The sequence below is a fragment of the Takifugu flavidus genome, chromosome 3, assembly GCF_003711565.1.
Source record: "Takifugu flavidus isolate HTHZ2018 chromosome 3, ASM371156v2, whole genome shotgun sequence".
Classification (NCBI taxonomy): Eukaryota; Metazoa; Chordata; class Actinopteri; order Tetraodontiformes; family Tetraodontidae; genus Takifugu; species Takifugu flavidus.
In genome coordinates, this window is record NC_079522.1 from 13,675,178 (window position 1) to 13,692,074 (window position 16,897).

Consider the following 16,897-nt stretch of genomic DNA (forward strand, 5'->3'; position numbering starts at 1 on the left):
TTTACTTCTGCAAGTTTGGACACGAACCCGGAATAAAGACAAACTGGAAAAGGCCAAAGGTGATTGGAGACGCCAAACACGGGAGCAGCCTGACTAACGGGAATTATTAATGCCAGCTGGGAATTATTGTTCGGTGAAACAAGAAAACTGGAGCCTGACCAATTTGAAACCCACAAATAAGATGAATAAGTCGGTCCAAGTAATATGGCTCAATAGTGTGCAGCTGGTGACAGAATAAGAATTGTTTGTTCGAAGCTCCTTTTCGGTGCGTTTAAAGTCCAAATCTCCCTTCGTGTGGCTTTGATATTCTTATGAGCAGCTTGCAATAACGCTATTAATATTTTTTTTATTAAATTTGGCTTGGAATTTGGAAGACTTGTGTATCTTATAATTGGAAAACAATTTCTGCTTACACGCGTTGTTTTCCGTTTACCTGAAGTCGCTTGTTTTAAATCGTCCCGCTTGTAGTCATTAAATGACAACATAATAGTTGCTTTTTCTGGCACATCAGATTCAGTGTAAACGGTGCTGGAAGGGCAACTTCTGGTGGAGTCAACGGTGAGAAGGTTGGACCAGGCTGAATTACTGAATTGAGCCGTTAATCGGTGTTAAAATGCGGCTGCTGACTTGTGATGAGCCCCCCCAACAGGTGGGGGCGCTGTTCTGCCTCACCGCCGTGTGAAGGACAGGCAGGTGTCCACCTCTGTCCCCGGAGATGTAAAGACCTCCACCTGGTCCAGCTGCTGACCCTGGATACTGTGGGCCTGGAACACGGCTGGCTCCGCAGCACAGCTCCTTAGGAGGCATGACGCCCTGTTGTGGTCTGTCGTCACAGAAGAAAACCAGTTTGTAGTGGCCTCAGGGATCCAAATGTGACTTTTTGGGGGGTATTGGAGCTATGGTGGATTGCTCCTACTGGTTGAGTGCACAGTCAGAGCAGACGATGCACCTCGCTGAGCGTGGCGCTCTTTGAGGAGCCTGTCAGAGCCAGCAACTATGTCTGGGTCGACAGGATGGAGGTCACAAGCTGATGACCAACAGTGAGGTCCAGGTGTTTGGTGGGCATCGAAGTGGTTTAATGGGTCTGTGAGGAGGCAGCATCTGGGCGATCTGCCACTATGGGTTTGGGGGACCTGCCCATCATGGCGTGAAGGCCCTGCCATGCCTCCCTCTCATTACCAGATGGTCATTTCTGCTCCACCCTACTCTTCTATTTGATTTAAGCAGCTTGGCTTCCCCCCCGTCTCCCATTTCCCCACTCTGAGCCTACAGAAAAGCTTTTCCTCTTCTGGACCATTGAGATTTTCACGTCCTCGGTGATCCATCTGTCAGCGTTAACTCAAAACAACCCCTTGTTGTTGCTGATATGTCTTTATTCCAGACCCTGGTGGCGCTTGTTGTGGCTTTTCCTGTTTTCAGATGTGACCTGCATCTTGGCATGAGAAGGGGGGGTAGGGGGGCATTGTGGTCATGATTTTCAGTCCAGGTGTGCTGTAATATAGTGGGATTATGACATAATATAGTAATATAGTATAGAGTTATGACATATTGCTGCAGGCCAGCCAGTTACAGGGTAATGTCGCCCATGTTAAAATCCCCCAAGAAGGACTGGCAGCTTCTCACAGCGGTTGACAGCTGTGCTGTGGCTGTCAGCAATGGGGTCAGCAGCGAGGTTAGAATCAGGCCCTTGCACAAACACTGACGTTTAATAGGATCTGGGAGAAACATTCATTTGTCTGTTGCGCCCTCTGGTGGTTGATGTCGACATTAGCGCAAGTAAACCCGTCACACAATGTCTTCCCCCTGCAAAATTTCCACTTCTTAGTGACCAAACATACCACAAAAATCGCTGAGTAGTTTTTTTTTTTTACATTTTTTAAATTTTATTTGATGATAAATTGTTGTTGCGCAACAGTGGCTGCACAGGATCTGGTGGCTTCTTGCTCCAGTATGTTTTTGTTTGCACTGGTATTGATCATTTTGTGTAAAATACAGAAGATGTAGCTGTTGTATTTATGTCTTGTGAAGCCAACACACATTGTTAATCTCGGCAGCCCAGCATTTCTGAGGTTATAGGTTCTGCAAGAGCAGCAATTTTGCTCAAAGCCAGTATTGTGGCGCTGGGATATTGATAATACTTGGAGCCGCTGAATAACTTGACTCCATTTGCATCACAGTAGGCTGCATCAATGTCGGACAGAACGAAGGGCAGGTTTCGGGCAACAACCCTGGGTGTGGCCGTTAATGAAACATCAAGAAATCGTTCTCCTGTCGAAAGAGATGGTTGAAAATGTTTGTTATTTATGAACAAGTAAATCTATGTTTTTTTTACTGATATGCCTGTGCCTTGTCATTATTGTCACTTAAGACTTGACCAAGTGTAGACTTGCCTTGAATGATATGAACCGTGTGCTGGCCCGGACACACGAAAGCAGCATCCACAGGTCCTTCGACCCCAAGCTCCTCTTCCAGGGTCTTAGGATAGCCTTCAACCAGGGTGTAGTGAGCACCGCTTTTGTAGATGTAAACCTGTTTACCCTGCAACGTTGTGTCAGAACTTAACTTATTTGTACACAGCTTTAATGGTTTCGTGTCAGAGAAGGAAGGGAAATCTACCTTGATTAGGTACATCTTGTCGCCGTAGGAAAATACCGCGTCCACTTTTCCAACCACCTCCTTCCACATCCGAGTGATCGGGAAGGCATGAAAACCATCCCGGCGAGTGTCAAGGCGCATGTAGATGGGTCCTGTGGAGGTCAACGGTGAACAGTGAAAGCTTGCAGCATTCATGATTGAAACGCCTGAGATGTAACGCCAAGAGTAGTGGCTTAATGCAAATAAGTGCCCCAATTTACCTGCAAAGGCATACTTTCTTCCTGCATCATCAGTCGTGATGGCATCTATTTTAACTTCACTGCATTTAGGGATGTTATAGCCACCTCCGTGTCCTGCGAGTCATATAAAGCAACTTTATTACTGAGTGCGTTTTTAAAGGTTGAAACGAGTGTGACGGGCTGGCGAGGATGAACTCACCAAAGTTGGGACACCTCATAAAGTAATGCCGGGCATCTTTTGGATAAGTTCCGTTCACCTCTCCAGATATTGGGTTGAACCTGGTGAAGTTGTGTCCATGGAAGCAGTAATAGTGCTCCAGCCAGCGAAAAGCAGAGGTGCAAGCAGGCAGGTGGGACCATGTCTTGGTCTTCACTGTCTTGGTGCTCAGATCATACACGTGAACATCCTGTCCTGTTGGTAGGACATCATTATTGGTGCTGTCAATGGTATTGTTGTTACTATTATGGTTTTAAACTCTCTCTAACAGCTTTGATGAGTTGTATGGGGCAAAGTTTAAGTTGTGTTTGCTTTTAATTAACGCACGAGTATTCACTCTTGCAGTTGCCAATTTGTTTCGCTAGGGGGCAGTAGTACATTACACATATTACATTGTACATTACTGTATATTGCGCTCATGTTGACGTACCCTTGAAAAATAAAACAGAATCAGCCATACACTCTCCTTTGGGGCACTCCACTGCTGCGTCCAGGTGTGTGGGAACACCAGGGAATTCCTCATTGATATGTTTTGGATAGCCTTCTTCCAGGACTTGTTCATAATAGCTGAACACCTTGTCTTCCTAGATGGTAGATCATAATGTTGTACATCAGTTGTTGCATAGGCCTTGTGGTTTGTGGCTATCTGCCAACTCTCCTACATTTCACATGTGGTTGAGAACGTATGGAAATGTATTACATTTCTAGAAAATCAGATGTATTATGTCCGTATAAGAGCAATAATTAAAAATAGGGTAGCCTTCTGATTTAATGACTAAAAGATGATCTTGTGTTAATCTGTTGCATGTATGATCTGTCAAACATATGAAACATGTCCGATGTTCTGCTATTTCTGCCCCAGACCCCAAAACAAAACCTCTGCTGTCGTGTTTAGCACCACCAATTGTTAATAATCTATATCTATTTCTCCCTCATGAAAATAAATATGCAAAGAAGGCTTTGTGGTTTGAATCTCTAAAATAATCACTGCATAGCTAGTCTATAGTACCAGGAAGAGGTAAATGCGGTCATGGTCATCTGGATTGGCTTTGTTGTGCATTCGGAAGGCAGCACTGATATGGCCAGCGTTGGGAATGTCATCAATTTCCTTGAAGGACTCGCTGACAAGCTGTGCTGGTCCATGAAAATCCTTCCACATGTAGGCACCTGTGTGCATTCCATGCAAAATAGGAAGTTTGTCTCAAAATGCGTAAAGCGTCAGGTAAAAAGAAACAAACGTATAGAATACCTTTGAAGAACAAAGTCTTTCCTTTTTCGTCAGGAGTGATGGCGTCAAACTCAATTCCTGCACACCGGTCTGGCAGAGCAGGACCGGAATCTTCTTCTTTCACTTCAGAAATGTTGTCTGGAATGTTGTCACAGGAATCCAAATAAATATGAATGATGTGCTTTTGTGTTTTCAGTGAAAAGATGATTGAAACAAAAATGTAGCCCACCTTTCTCTGCTGCATCTTGGGGCCTAGAAAGGATTAAAACAAGCAAAGCACCTATTAGATTTGCGTGCCATTTCTAAAAAAAAATCACTGTCACAGGAGGTCAGCGAGGGCACTTTTCTGAGGTAATATGATGACTTTGCACTCTGGTATTTGTTTAATTGATCCAAATGATGGACTTTGTGAAAAGACAAACATTCATATACTAAATGAGTGACTCAGCAGAAGCCTAAAATAGGAATGACTTTAACCCTAAAGTATATTGAGCAGGATAAAATGTCTTTATCATGGTGTAGGTACGATGAAATTTAATGTGGTTTTTGTTTTTTTTTTACAGTTCCTTTATTCTTATTTTCTGTATTTATGTTCCAGCACTTCAACTGCACAAAATTGTAATTAGAATTAAATTCCATTGTACTGGAACAATGAGAATAAAGACACTGTATGCTAATCTATTTGGGCTAAATTCCCACATGAGAGAGGAGCCGAATACTCACGCAGGTGCTGCATCAGTAAGGATGAGGAGCAAACACAGGAGCAGAGTCTTGCTGAAGAGGTCCATGGTGACGATCTCTGGGTCTGGCTGTGGAGTCCAGCAGCTCAATTCCTGCTTTAATACTGAAGCATGTGCGGTTGGGCAATAGAAGAAAGTGTGTTTGCAGTGTGAGTGTCTGGGCTGTTTGTTTGCACTGACAGGCTGTTGGAACTTTTGCCATTGCAAAATGGAGTTTCTGTACAGAATGCTTTATTCTGTTTGTTACAGCTCCAATATAAAACATGCTTGAAGACATTTTTAGTCGTGAAAATTAACACCTCCCTTTGAACATCGAAGCACAAGTGCCTTGGACAGGATGACAACATTTTACTACGGTGATTACTCACTTGGCAAACGTACTTTCTGTCTGTTTGCTGAACCACAGTATGAAGCAACGTAGATGTTTTTTGGGAAAAAGAATCATTTTCCCATCTAACCTTTCATGTTGGGCAATAACTAACCTCTACAGTAACAAAAGAAATAATGAAAAATCAGATTTCAGAGTTTTATTATACGTGGTGAACAGTAGAAAAACCAATTCTAAAGCCCGCTCTGTCATAAACCAGCTAATCTACTGACACCCCATTAACACAGTAATGCACTGAATGATGACAGCACATTCAGGATTTAATTGGGATTCATCCAAAAACTGATCTGCCAAGCTTTACTGCAGATAAATGAGAGAACAACAAATAACTGAAACACACTAAGTCATAGCATGCATTATTGATTTTAGCTTGTACTTTTAACTATCTTTTGCACTCTATTGACTAACTATCGTCAAACAAGTGGGGTCAGGGATTAAAAATCTCATCAAAGCTGATCACAATGGAGGTAGAATAGTCAAAGGTATCTAAGATATATTTGAGAGGACATTAATAATTTTGTATTTGTATCTAGCTCTTTCTGTAGTTTATTTATAGCGGTAGATCTTAATGCAGTGGTTCATGCTGTCTGAAACAACCATGTGACCATCGGGGAGCAGTGCCAGCCCTCTTGGGCTACTCAGGTTATCGGTCACCAGAGGCCAGCCCACCCCTGTGGCCGGGTAGAGAAGAACGCGGTGGTGCTGCTTGCCCCAGTCAGCAACCAGCACATCACCATCGCTGTCGATGCCAAGGCCCCAAGGGCTGGTGAGAACAGGTCCCAGGCCGGAGCAGACGCCCAGTATACGGATAGTGTTCCATCCGGGTTCCAGAACTCGAATACACGCGACCCGTCCGGTCTCATTCCCTCGTTCAGACACTGCTATGAGCCCAGTGCTGATGCAGGCTGCGACCAAGTATGGTCTGTGGTAGCCCGTCACCACCGTGCGCTCCAGTCTGACACCAGTTTTAGGATCTAGCTTGAGGGAAGTCAGAGAGCCGCGTTTTATGTCTGCAACTAAGAATTCATCTTCACGGGTAACAGTCACCCCCCTCGGAGCATCCAGCTCTTCATTAGTAGATCCAATCGTGGAGCCTCCAAACGTCTGCAGGAGGCGTCCATGACGACTGAACACCAGCACGGCCCGTTCAGCCGCACACGTCAGAGCGATGAGGCCCTTGGAGTTCACGGCCACATCGAAGTAGTTGCAGATGCGGGAAGACCTCTCTGATCCCGAAGGAGATACCTGCTGCACGACGTTTTTCTGGAGGTCGGTTACCTGGACGCGGGCGTTGCCACAGTCCACCACGAACAGCTGACCTTTGGCGTTGGCGTGGACGCCGGTCGGGAGGTTGAAATCCGTGCGGCCGGATCCTTGCCTCCCAAACTGTTTGATGAGATGAGCTGAATCCAGAGGAGCGGAGCTACCTTCATCCCCTTGCTCCTTCAGAGATGGTGCGCCTCTTTCTTCAGGAGTCTCATGAAGCTGCTGTGATTCCTGACGCTGCTGTAGAATGTTACCTTCCATGGTGGAGACCGACAGAGCTCCACCGACGCAGGTGGAATCGGAACTTTTGGAGCAACATGCTTTAAGTCTTAGTTCATCTGAACTTGTGTCACATTCAGTACAGCTTTGGTACTCAAGCGTTGAGCATTCAGAGGTGAGATGCACCCGCGTCACCTTTCTAAGTTCTCTATGTTCCTTGCTGCCATTAACCAAAGGTGGAATTTGCCCCAGAACTTGGCAGGTAGAAACTGAGCAGAAGCTCTCTTGCTGGTGGGGGCCGTTGCCTGCAGTGCTCCCAGTGCAGGTCGAGCAGGAGTCCTCGCTGCTGCTGTCCACCGAAGATTCATGTGAGCCCTTGGGGAGACGTGGCTGGTGTCCAGTTGAGAGCTCCGTCAGACTGTGTCTCAGGGTTGACCTTTGAACTTTAGGGCTGGCTGCCACGCTGTCGCTTCTTCCGTCCGTTTCATCAAGAGAGCGGGAGGACTCATTAAGCGAGACCAAGACGGCAGCCCTTTGCTTCTTCTTCCCCTTCAGCGTGGACCGCCTCATTTTTTCCCTTTGTCTTCCATCAGACTCATCATCTCCAGATTCCCCTTGACTGGACACTGGTGGGACGGCAGGGAAAAGGTCTGAACACACAGACTCCACTTCCTCCTCTTGAGATGACTCGGACACGCCTCTGGGTGGGGGAGATGTTACGGCAGGCAGTTTGTGTTCCTCGTCCTCCGTCGAGCTCGACAGACGTAGTTTTCGGACAACCCGCGTGTTTCCACCGTTGGACTTACTCCTCTCCTCCGGACTGTGCCTTTGTCCCGCTCTGTTTGGTGGGGGCTCCTTTCGGATTTCAAGAGGGGTTGTATTTGAGAATGCTTTATCCCCTGAGTGCAGAGCACATTTCTGCCCTTGGACACCACAGACACCGATTGGATAGGTCATGTTTTGCTCACGAACATCAACTTCGCCCATTCTCAAAGCTTTGGATCCAGGGTTTGTTAAGAAACTAACCCGCTTCAGGGTTAAAGAGATTTCCCATGGCTGGGTGACCTCCGCTACTCCCCTTTGCAGCTGATTTTTGTTTGCTCGTCCAGCAGAACTGCCCCATCTTTGGATCTGCTCCTTAAGTTGTCCAATTTTTCTGAGCTGCTGGTCAACAAGTGACTGCACGACTCGAACGGCTGCAGCGTTTTCCCTCTTCACCTGGCTAAGATAGCGTTGGGCTTCTCTGTGTTCCTGCTCAACCTTCTCAAGCAGGCGGCGCTCTTCTCTCTGAGCTTCGAACATGGCGTTGTCCAGCTCATGGTTCACGTCCTCCACCTCAGTTTGCTGTCGCTCTCTGAGACTCAGCAGTTCTCGCTCTCCTTGTTCCAGGTTAGAAAGTGCTTGAGTGACCCAAGGAGGAGGTAAGGTAAAGGAGATTGGTGTAAATGGAGACTCCCCAGGGCTGCAGGAGTGAGGGGATGAGGAGGAACTGTCCCTCTCTTTTGGAGTGCTGTGCGTTAAAAGGGCTGAGAACCCAAGGAGGGCTCTTCTATCGGAATGAGACCTCACTAGCATTCTGAATGACGGCTTGAAACAATCCTCTTGATCAGTGGGGTTTCGGCTTTGTGTGACTAATGCAATCTGTAATGTAATGAGAACATCAAAGACAGTATTGTCACATAAACATGTAAAGTCACAATTGAAATCTACATTTTGTCCACTTACTGTAGAGATAAAGATGTCACACAATCAAAATGTATCCATTATAGCTAAAGAATTTCGTTTGCCTATACATGAATGCACAAATGCAGTTTTTACTTTGGTTTTAAAGCAAAGTCTTTCATGTTTCCAGGGAGGCGTTTGACCACCTTGTTTGGGTGTCTCACATAAACCCTGTGAGTATGCGCTTGTGTTTGATGTGTTTTTAAACTGGGGCACAGGTTCCCTTTCATTGCAGCTGTATCTGTTCCACGGAATATTCAGTTCCTCCAAAGTGCTCTCAGGTTTCCACCGTCCTGTTTCCACCAGCTCGGTATTGAAAATTCAACCACTGATCCATTCAGGAGTTAAGCGTATTGCACAAATTAAATTTCCATCAAAGTTTGCAAATGAGTTCTTGTCTTTGTGACAAACGTATTATCAACCAAGTTGAAGCAAGAGGGACTTTGTGTGCAGAGTCCTTTTTCAAATGCCACGGGTCATCAAACTTCAACCATCTCAGATGGCTGCTTTTGACTCCCGCACAGACGCTCATTGTCACTAAAGGTATGTGCAAGCCTGCCAGAAGGATTGTTTGCTACTCTCTTTTTACTGAATCTGTATGACCTCTCAAAGTGGATCACATTCGGAGGTGTGGACTCTGGTGCCCTGCATGTGTACCTTAGTATTTTAGACCTAGTTTGTGAACCTTTTGCCCTCTGGAGAAAAATAACACGGCTATGATGAAAGGAAGTGGAGTCAGTTTACCTCTGCAAGCTCACAATAGAGTCCCAATGGAAAGATGGAACCTAGTGTAAATGGATAGAATCTGTTTCCCATGTTTAAAAAAGATTTTGAAGATGGTATCTTTTAAAAGGTTTTTTTTTCTTTTGAAGTACAATTTCACTTAAAGTATTTAGCTGCGGTACAGCACACAGTCAAAGGGATCTAAAGCTCAAATTTGCACTTTAAATCTGTATCGCTAAATATATTTAAATGATCCGTCTATTTGTTGGAATGATGGAAAAAGAGCAACGTGTCAACAGCAAATCCCTGTCACTCTCCTGGAGGACAGCCACTGGTTCTTCTCATGTTACGCTGCTTTAATGTTGAATGAGAGACGCGAGTTGCTAAGTTACCAGATAGCCTTTGCTGAGACTATGGAATAAATGATACCATTCATAATTGAGAGGATTATGCAGGATGTTGAGAAGCATTCCAGCATATTGTAGCGAAACAATGGAGCCATTCACGGGACGTTAGAGGGTAAAGCTGCAGGTGCAGACTCATAAAATGTAACCATGCACTTTTCAGTCATTGGAAAACAATCACAATTTGAAAATAATCAAAGTTATGTTTGCACTGCATGTTTTTCATTTGCACTTTGTCGTTGATTAATGGTTTATATATAGTAAATGAATTATAACTACGTGATGTACACATACAAATCAAATAAATGCATAGAAGCCGACATTGCTAGGTGTCCTACCTGAGTTGTACTTCCCTGGGCAGCTCTGCCTCATCTGTTTAGTGGCCTGCAGGTCTTCCTCCTCCTGTCTGTCACTCCCCCATCTCATCTTCTTCTGTCGCTCCTCCTTTTCATTTCACAGTGGTGGGTTCCATGTTTGCCTTCTGTCATTTTGGAATTCAGGGTACTTCAGAAGAATCAGGGTACTTTATTGATCCCTTTAGGGGGTGTCCATTAGGGAAATTAGCAATTGCACACTTTCATCACTCAGTGACTATATTTGAGCATAGATTTACAAATGATTTTAAAATAATTACCTTAAAGGTTTTTTTTTCTTGACCGCCTTCTCCCTGTTGGTGTTGGTGCCTATATCAGCTGCACATGGGCAAAGGCAGGTTACACCCCTGAACGTTTGAGGGTTCGCGACCTTGCTCAAGGGTACCTCGGCAGTGTTCTGAAGGTGTCCTGGCACCTGCCCCGATACCAGAAAACCTCCCAAAAATTTAAACTTGTGTGTGAAATTGACAGTTTGTCGTGCGTCTTGTGGTCTCTATATATGTTTCCAAATTACAGCTGTTAAAATGTTCTTCTGAAATAGTGAATCTCATTGATTTTGTTATATTTTCTTAACTGGTAACAACCTACAATACAGCACACACATAATATTGTTGTTCCGCTGCTGGTCCACTTGAGGTTTCTTTCCATCCCAAGTCCTTAATTGAGTCAAGGGATTAAGGTAGGAAGATGCCTCTCGGTGCTGATTTTAATGATCAAATACGACGGGAGTGAGCGCTGCGGGGAGATGTAATACTGGTGTTTTCGCACTAGAGGGCAGCAAAGACAATGTTTCAAATGGAGGAAGCGCCGTAACGTTAACGTAGCTACTGTCAGCTCGGCTGTGCTGTAAAATGTTAGTGATATAGTTCAAACCTTGATGGTGTGGTGTAATCTGAGAAACCCCAAATATATAACTTTAATTTAGTAGTTCACATTTTGCACAGACAGCACCCAGTGATGTTTACAGTGTGGCGTTTAAGTGCAATTGTCTGTAGTAATCCCCCCCAACTTTGAGAATTTTTTTATTCTCACTTGAAACCCTGCGTGTAAATCTTGATCAGTACAAAGCTGAAATTTTGGACTCGCATGTATATTTTGGGGGGGGATCCCCAAAGCGCTGGCATGCAACAGTAGAGCTAAAACGCAGACGCAAAGGATTTTCAAAAACATGCAATAATTTTTTTTATTAGAACATTCCACTTCTGAAACTTTATTTTGGTGCAGAATTTTAATATATAGTCAGCATTGCACATTTAAAAAAAAAAAATCTCTTTTATGCTTTTTTAAAAGTACTTGTATAAAATTTCAGGAGCAAATCCAATTTTAATTATTTCCCCATTTCCAGGTTTAAGATTATTGCACCTTAAAGTTGGACTCTTCTCTCTATTCATCAGTGACATATGTCAGTTTAATATTCCAGTTTTAGAGCCAAACGTTGAGTTCATTCATGATTTAAATTCGTTATTATGCAGGTGGGAAGGAACAACAGACTGCTTTCTCTTATAGGATCCAACTTCTTCTCACCAATTATCTACACATAGGCACACACTAAGCGCTGCCCCCTGGACACAGATGGGTCCTAAGACATCACTGTTGTTAGATGTCAGACAAGGTCCTACAGGCTGCCTGGCTGGTGTTGTGACTGATTATTTCTATCTTCTGCTCTGTCAGGAGAGATGGAAAATTATATGGGCCTAAGGTGTTGCTCCATTATTGATACCACTGTTAAAACTCTCAAATCCAGCTGCTCGCCACGCTACAATTAAATCTGCACGCTGCTTTCTGCCTGTGTATTCTGACAGAGAGTAATGGGCCCAATAGTTACTGTAACAAAACAGTAATGTGATTCAGCGTGGCAGCATAACAACCATACATATATATAAAAACCATGACAGGGGAGTTAATGGGTTGTTATTGCCGCTCCCAAACAAATGGTAGCATCACAACCGCTGGGAACTGGAGTACTTGTTGCAAACCATAAAAAGAAAGAAGTTACCAAGCTTTCCCGGCTGGGATCGGAAAGCAGGTCAAGAATTCCAAATCGCTGCTCTCTGCGTTTGCATACAGCAGGAAATATTAGGTGATAAATATGGTAATGGTCCTCTTTCTTCTGGGACTGTCTCCTTCCAGAGAGGAAGATCTGGTTGTGCTGTTAGATTCGATTAATTTCTGTTCATGCCACTCCTCATTTTTGTGTGTCCCCCTCTTTGATGCCACCTCCCCCCTTCATCGCTAACACTGTGATATTAGACGAACAATCGCAGAAACAAAACGAGCTGGAACAACCAAGATGGGAACAGATGGCACATAATTGCCTGGTGGAGGAAGCCAGGGAGTCAATTTTTACCCGTCCTGGGGGAGCTGCAGTTGCAAGAGGGGGGAGGGGGAGGGGGGGGGAAAGTGCAGGTGCATTTGTTTTGATCAGATATGGCCGCGAGGAAGCATCTGAAAAATATTCATCACGCGCACATTAGGGGAGTATTCAAACAAAAGTGTTGTTGGTGAGATGGATAGATGTAATCGTGAGGTTTCATCAGGGTGAGGAGGTGGGCGTGTGGCTGAGTCAACACCAGCAAATTAATACCACGCTGAAGTGTTAGAAAAACTGTAAAACTTTCCAATAGCGACCGTCTCACAAACATTGTTCATTCTTATTTGTGATGTTGTGTAGTTGTACTCTAAAGATGACAATGGCGTGGCGAATGTTACAATGATACCTTGATAAAATCTTGATGAATTAACTGGTATTTCATAATTCTAGCATGTATCCCACTTGAGAGTGTTTTCAGAATGTATCTGTAGATTATTTTGCATCGACACTCTACAACCAAACTTTTTTTTTTTTAGTGTAGCACCTGCATTGTCAGGAAAGTGGAACGCCAAAATGAGAGATAAATAAATATGGACATTAGCTTCCCACAGATACCTACCACCCACACCAAATCCTCACCGGGACCATTTCAGCTGTAAGGAATAAGTCAAACCTGAATCAACACTGGTCAAACGTGTAAAGCTTGGTTTATCAGACAGAGGCCGTGTTACAAATACAGGTATTGGGCAGTTCTTGCGCAACATTGGTCAAAATTTCTACACAGAAATTAGGTTAGGATCATTTCCACAGTCACCTTTACCATAAAGTCAACAAACATATAAATACAGCATTTAAATACATCTCAGATCAGCCGGTGCATCGAAGGTTTTTCTGATATTGTGTAGCTTTATTGGCATCCGTTGGCTGTTGATTTATAGAATTAATATGCATCAAAAATGTTATCTTCTTGCGCTTAACTTTAATAATTGTCTTATATGGCTTGCATCGTGACCAACTTAGAGTTTGCCTGAACCCACTCCACGTGCACAAGAAGAATCTGTTGGATAGCGTGCGGAAATGAATTCTTTTTCTGATGTCCTCTAAGCTCTGACCACATCTGTTCAATTACCAGCATGGAAAGTGCATTACCACTGGCTTTGTTGTCAGAGATGCTTGATTTTCTTAGTAAAAGGCAGATGAATTTCTAATGCTGTGATCCCCTCTGTTGTGAATCTCTTCAGCAGACTGAGGCCTGGGATCAGAATAAGCATTTTGATGAGCTATAGGCCATCTCTTCTTTTTACAATCCCAAACTTGGACTGCCTGCCCAATATCAAACTAATAAATTACAGCCCCCGTCTCCCACATAACTCACTGATAAATAAAAAAAGGGTCTGCCATAGTGTGCAGCTGTGACCCAGGGTTACCTAGCAACAGGTCATGCCCAGACGTGATGCGCAAGGTGCAGAGATACACCTCTGAGGAGCGAGGGAGATGGAAGAGATGGAGGAGCTGGGGGAGGGAAGAGGTCTCATCCTCACTCTCTATGACCCTTGACAGATAGAAAACGCACTCAGAGGAAACGGTGTTTGATTGACAGGGATATTTGAGAGACCTGAGACGCCACGGTTTTCTACATTACTGTTTTAAGGCTGGACTGAACTGTTTTCTGCCAGAGACGAGTAATTAGAAAACAGATCCTTTTCCGACACCTTTCCAAAGAGGCAACTGACAGTCAGCAGTCTTAAATCAATGCGTACAATGAAATGTTGTTCTAATATGCGCTCAGAAGTCTTTCTTTTGTCTACTAGTGTGTTAACACAGAGATAAAACATTTGCTGAAGTAGAACGTGTTCCAACCTCTGTGCCCAGAGAATTGGCTGATGAAAACCCTAACCGACAGGCCTAAAAAGATTGAGCAATAGCACAAGAGACATGCAAGCACAGAGGTGTACAATGTCTTTGCCAGAACAGTGCAGCATGGAAATGAGTGTTCAGCCTGTGCGCACCCCCCCCCACCTCCTCCCTCCCCCCTTCCTCCATCCCTTCTCTGTTGCCTGTGTGACAAACCCTCAAGGGGACTCTGCAGCTGTGTAGGGTTAGCACATGGTCGAGTTAGGGGCCACACACACAAACACATCGACACACACCGACAAACACAGCCTTTAGTCTCTGTAAATATGGACTATTTGCTCTAAATAAACTGTAATAAGTTGAGACTATAATGAAGATCTTTTTCAGCTAGCGTTGTCGAAACATTGAATTCTTAACAAGTTGGAACTTGTAGAAATGCTCTTTAATTTTGAGGGGACATTTCTGCACATTCACACCTCTGCAGCTGTGACTATAAAGGTGCAATACACACTGCAAATGAAGGCCTTGCTCAGGGCTCCTTCAGTCGTGGTGGTGCTGGCGCAGCTTTTTCTCCCTCTCATATCATAGCATTGACCCCCAACAATCTCATGAAGCTCATCATATTAAATCAGACCGCCTATTTGTCTGATGATCATAATGGAACATTAACGTTAAACAGAGAATGATATCCATCATGGTCTGTTGTGGTGGAATAATAGCAAGGAGTCAAATCCAAGAACATCTTAAAGGAAATCAATAAGCCCTTAAAATCGGTCCCATCTTGCATTGCATGTCTATCTCTAATCCAGTCCAGCACATTACGTTTGGGTGAAGAATTAGTCAGGAAGAGAATGTACACCTTCAGCGTTGTTAAAGAACGCTATGGTAAAGCCATGTGTCAAGTCTGCTGACTCGGAAGTCATCTGTGGTGTTCACCTGCATGCTCCCAGACGGGCTGGCTGTGGAGGGGAGGAAGCATCTCATGCGTGATAATGGACAACATACATATGGTGATGACTCGGAGATACACGTGACGTATGCTGTCAAAGGCTTGTGTGAGTAAAATAGGGCATCCATCACAGATGCTAACAACTCTGATTAAAAATACATAATCTGCAGGCAGCCTCCTGATACCGTCGTCAAGCCATTTTGCTTCTAATTGCAATTGGTCTCCGTTATAATCATAGGCAAGTCACACCTGCTCGCGTTTAGCTTTCGTTTCGCTGATTACACTTTCAAATTTCATCAGCATCAATTTGATAGATATGACATTATGTGGTAAACCTGTTTACTGGTGGTCAGCGCGGTGTTTTCCATCTCAAACTGTCCTTACGTGCTCCGGGACAGCAAAACCAATGTGCTTTGAAGAAAACATGGAAGATGGTCAAAGAAATGACAGCAATGAGTGACAAAACAGCATTCACAAGGTACAAGACAAGCCGTTAATACTGCAGCTACACTTTACCCACCACCTGTACCTCATGAGTGAAAGCATCAAGAGGAAGAGAGACCAAGCTTTCACTCAAGGATTTGCACCTTGTGCTCACCCAATTTACACCTCTCCCTTCTCTGCAAACCCTACCCAGGATTCCTTGGTGACAGCAAAATGCTAACCATCGCCTCCCTGCTGGCATGACTGCGTGGGTGTGTTTGCGTGTGCGAGGGCGAGGCGACAGAGTGGGGGAAAGCAGACATTTGCTCTATCCTTGTGGGCAGCAGATTTAGACCTTCGGAGTGGCTACAGAGTTTTTTCACGGACATTTTTTTTTCTTCTGCAATGATCGAGTGCAGAACTTCAATGTGGGGTCAAAATTCAGAGTGGTGCCAATAAAAGTTAAACTGACATGGATGAAAAACTTGGAAGCAAAATTTGTCATTTAGGAATTTGCATTAAAATGCAATAATGTGCAAATGGTTTCTATTTTTTGGGCTCTAATATTGCCTTTCCCTACAAATTTCCTGTGTTTTGAACTACCTTTTCAATTTCCTCCTGCATTGTTCTTTTATTTCATGCTAAATCCAATTTTCTGTCTGCTATATTTGCATTGTAACTCAGATTAATTTCACTTACAGAATATAAGTGACTTAAATTTTACGACCGGATGGGATTGCTTGGTTTGGCTCCAGTTGCATGAGGCAGTTTAGTCCAATTTAAGAAAGAAAACACTGTAAGATGATCCGAATATCCTTATTTTTGGTGATGACAGATTCACTTTCACCAGAACGAGCTCTTAAAAGGACGGCAAGTGCAAATATTCAGAGCTGTGGCGACTTCTGTCTGTGTCACATCTGTCAGTCACAATTCAGCAGAGCCAAGAGAACACAGAAGGACACAGGTGTCTTCTGTGTAGCCGTTATAACCTTAAATTGATTTTTCTTAACAGGGGGAAAAAAATCATACAACAGCAACCTCCTGGATGAAAGGCTGGAAAACAGCAAAGTGGTGATGGAGTTAGAAATAAAGTGTATAAATGTGTTAATGATGATCCACAAATGATCAGATTAGAAAGCAAACCATTATGGACCCACTCCCCACTAATGCCCAAGTTCATGTGATGAGTAAAGGGCTTAAAAAACCCCATAAAATGCTCTCTGACAGGGTTTTAAATGATGTACC

At 44.0% G+C, this 16,897-nt stretch overlaps 1 protein-coding gene and 1 long non-coding RNA gene across 2 annotated transcripts; one reads left to right on the forward strand and one right to left on the reverse strand.

The window, feature by feature from the left end:
- Positions 1-1,857: 1,857 nt before the first annotated feature.
- On the reverse strand, positions 1,858-5,149 carry hpxb (hemopexin b). The gene is made up of 10 exons (XM_057027941.1): positions 5,003-5,149; positions 4,509-4,531; positions 4,301-4,417; positions 4,061-4,218; positions 3,482-3,635; positions 3,034-3,246; positions 2,856-2,948; positions 2,617-2,747; positions 2,391-2,538; positions 1,858-2,268 (listed from the first exon to the last, which is right to left on the reverse strand). The coding sequence occupies exons 1-10, from the start codon at positions 5,065-5,067 to the stop codon at positions 2,042-2,044; spliced, it is 1,329 nt and encodes a 442-aa protein (XP_056883921.1). The 5' UTR covers positions 5,068-5,149; the 3' UTR covers positions 1,858-2,041.
- LOC130523013 (uncharacterized) lies at positions 2,129-4,223 on the forward strand. The gene is made up of 2 exons (XR_008949778.1): positions 2,129-2,262; positions 2,385-4,223. It is a non-coding gene; the product is annotated as an uncharacterized LOC130523013 (long non-coding RNA).
- Positions 5,150-16,897: the final 11,748 nt, after the last annotated feature.

Coding starts and splice junctions, on each gene's coding strand:
- hpxb (XM_057027941.1), bottom strand. CDS start 5,067: ATGGACCTCTTCAGCAAGACTCTGCTCCTGTGTTTGCTCCTCATCCTT. Junction 3,247..3,481: donor TTCTGTTTTATTTTTCAAGG/GTACGTCAACAT, acceptor TCCTACCAACAG/GACAGGATGTTCACGTGTAT. Junction 2,949..3,033: donor TATGAGGTGTCCCAACTTTG/GTGAGTTCATCC, acceptor TATGACTCGCAG/GACACGGAGGTGGCTATAAC.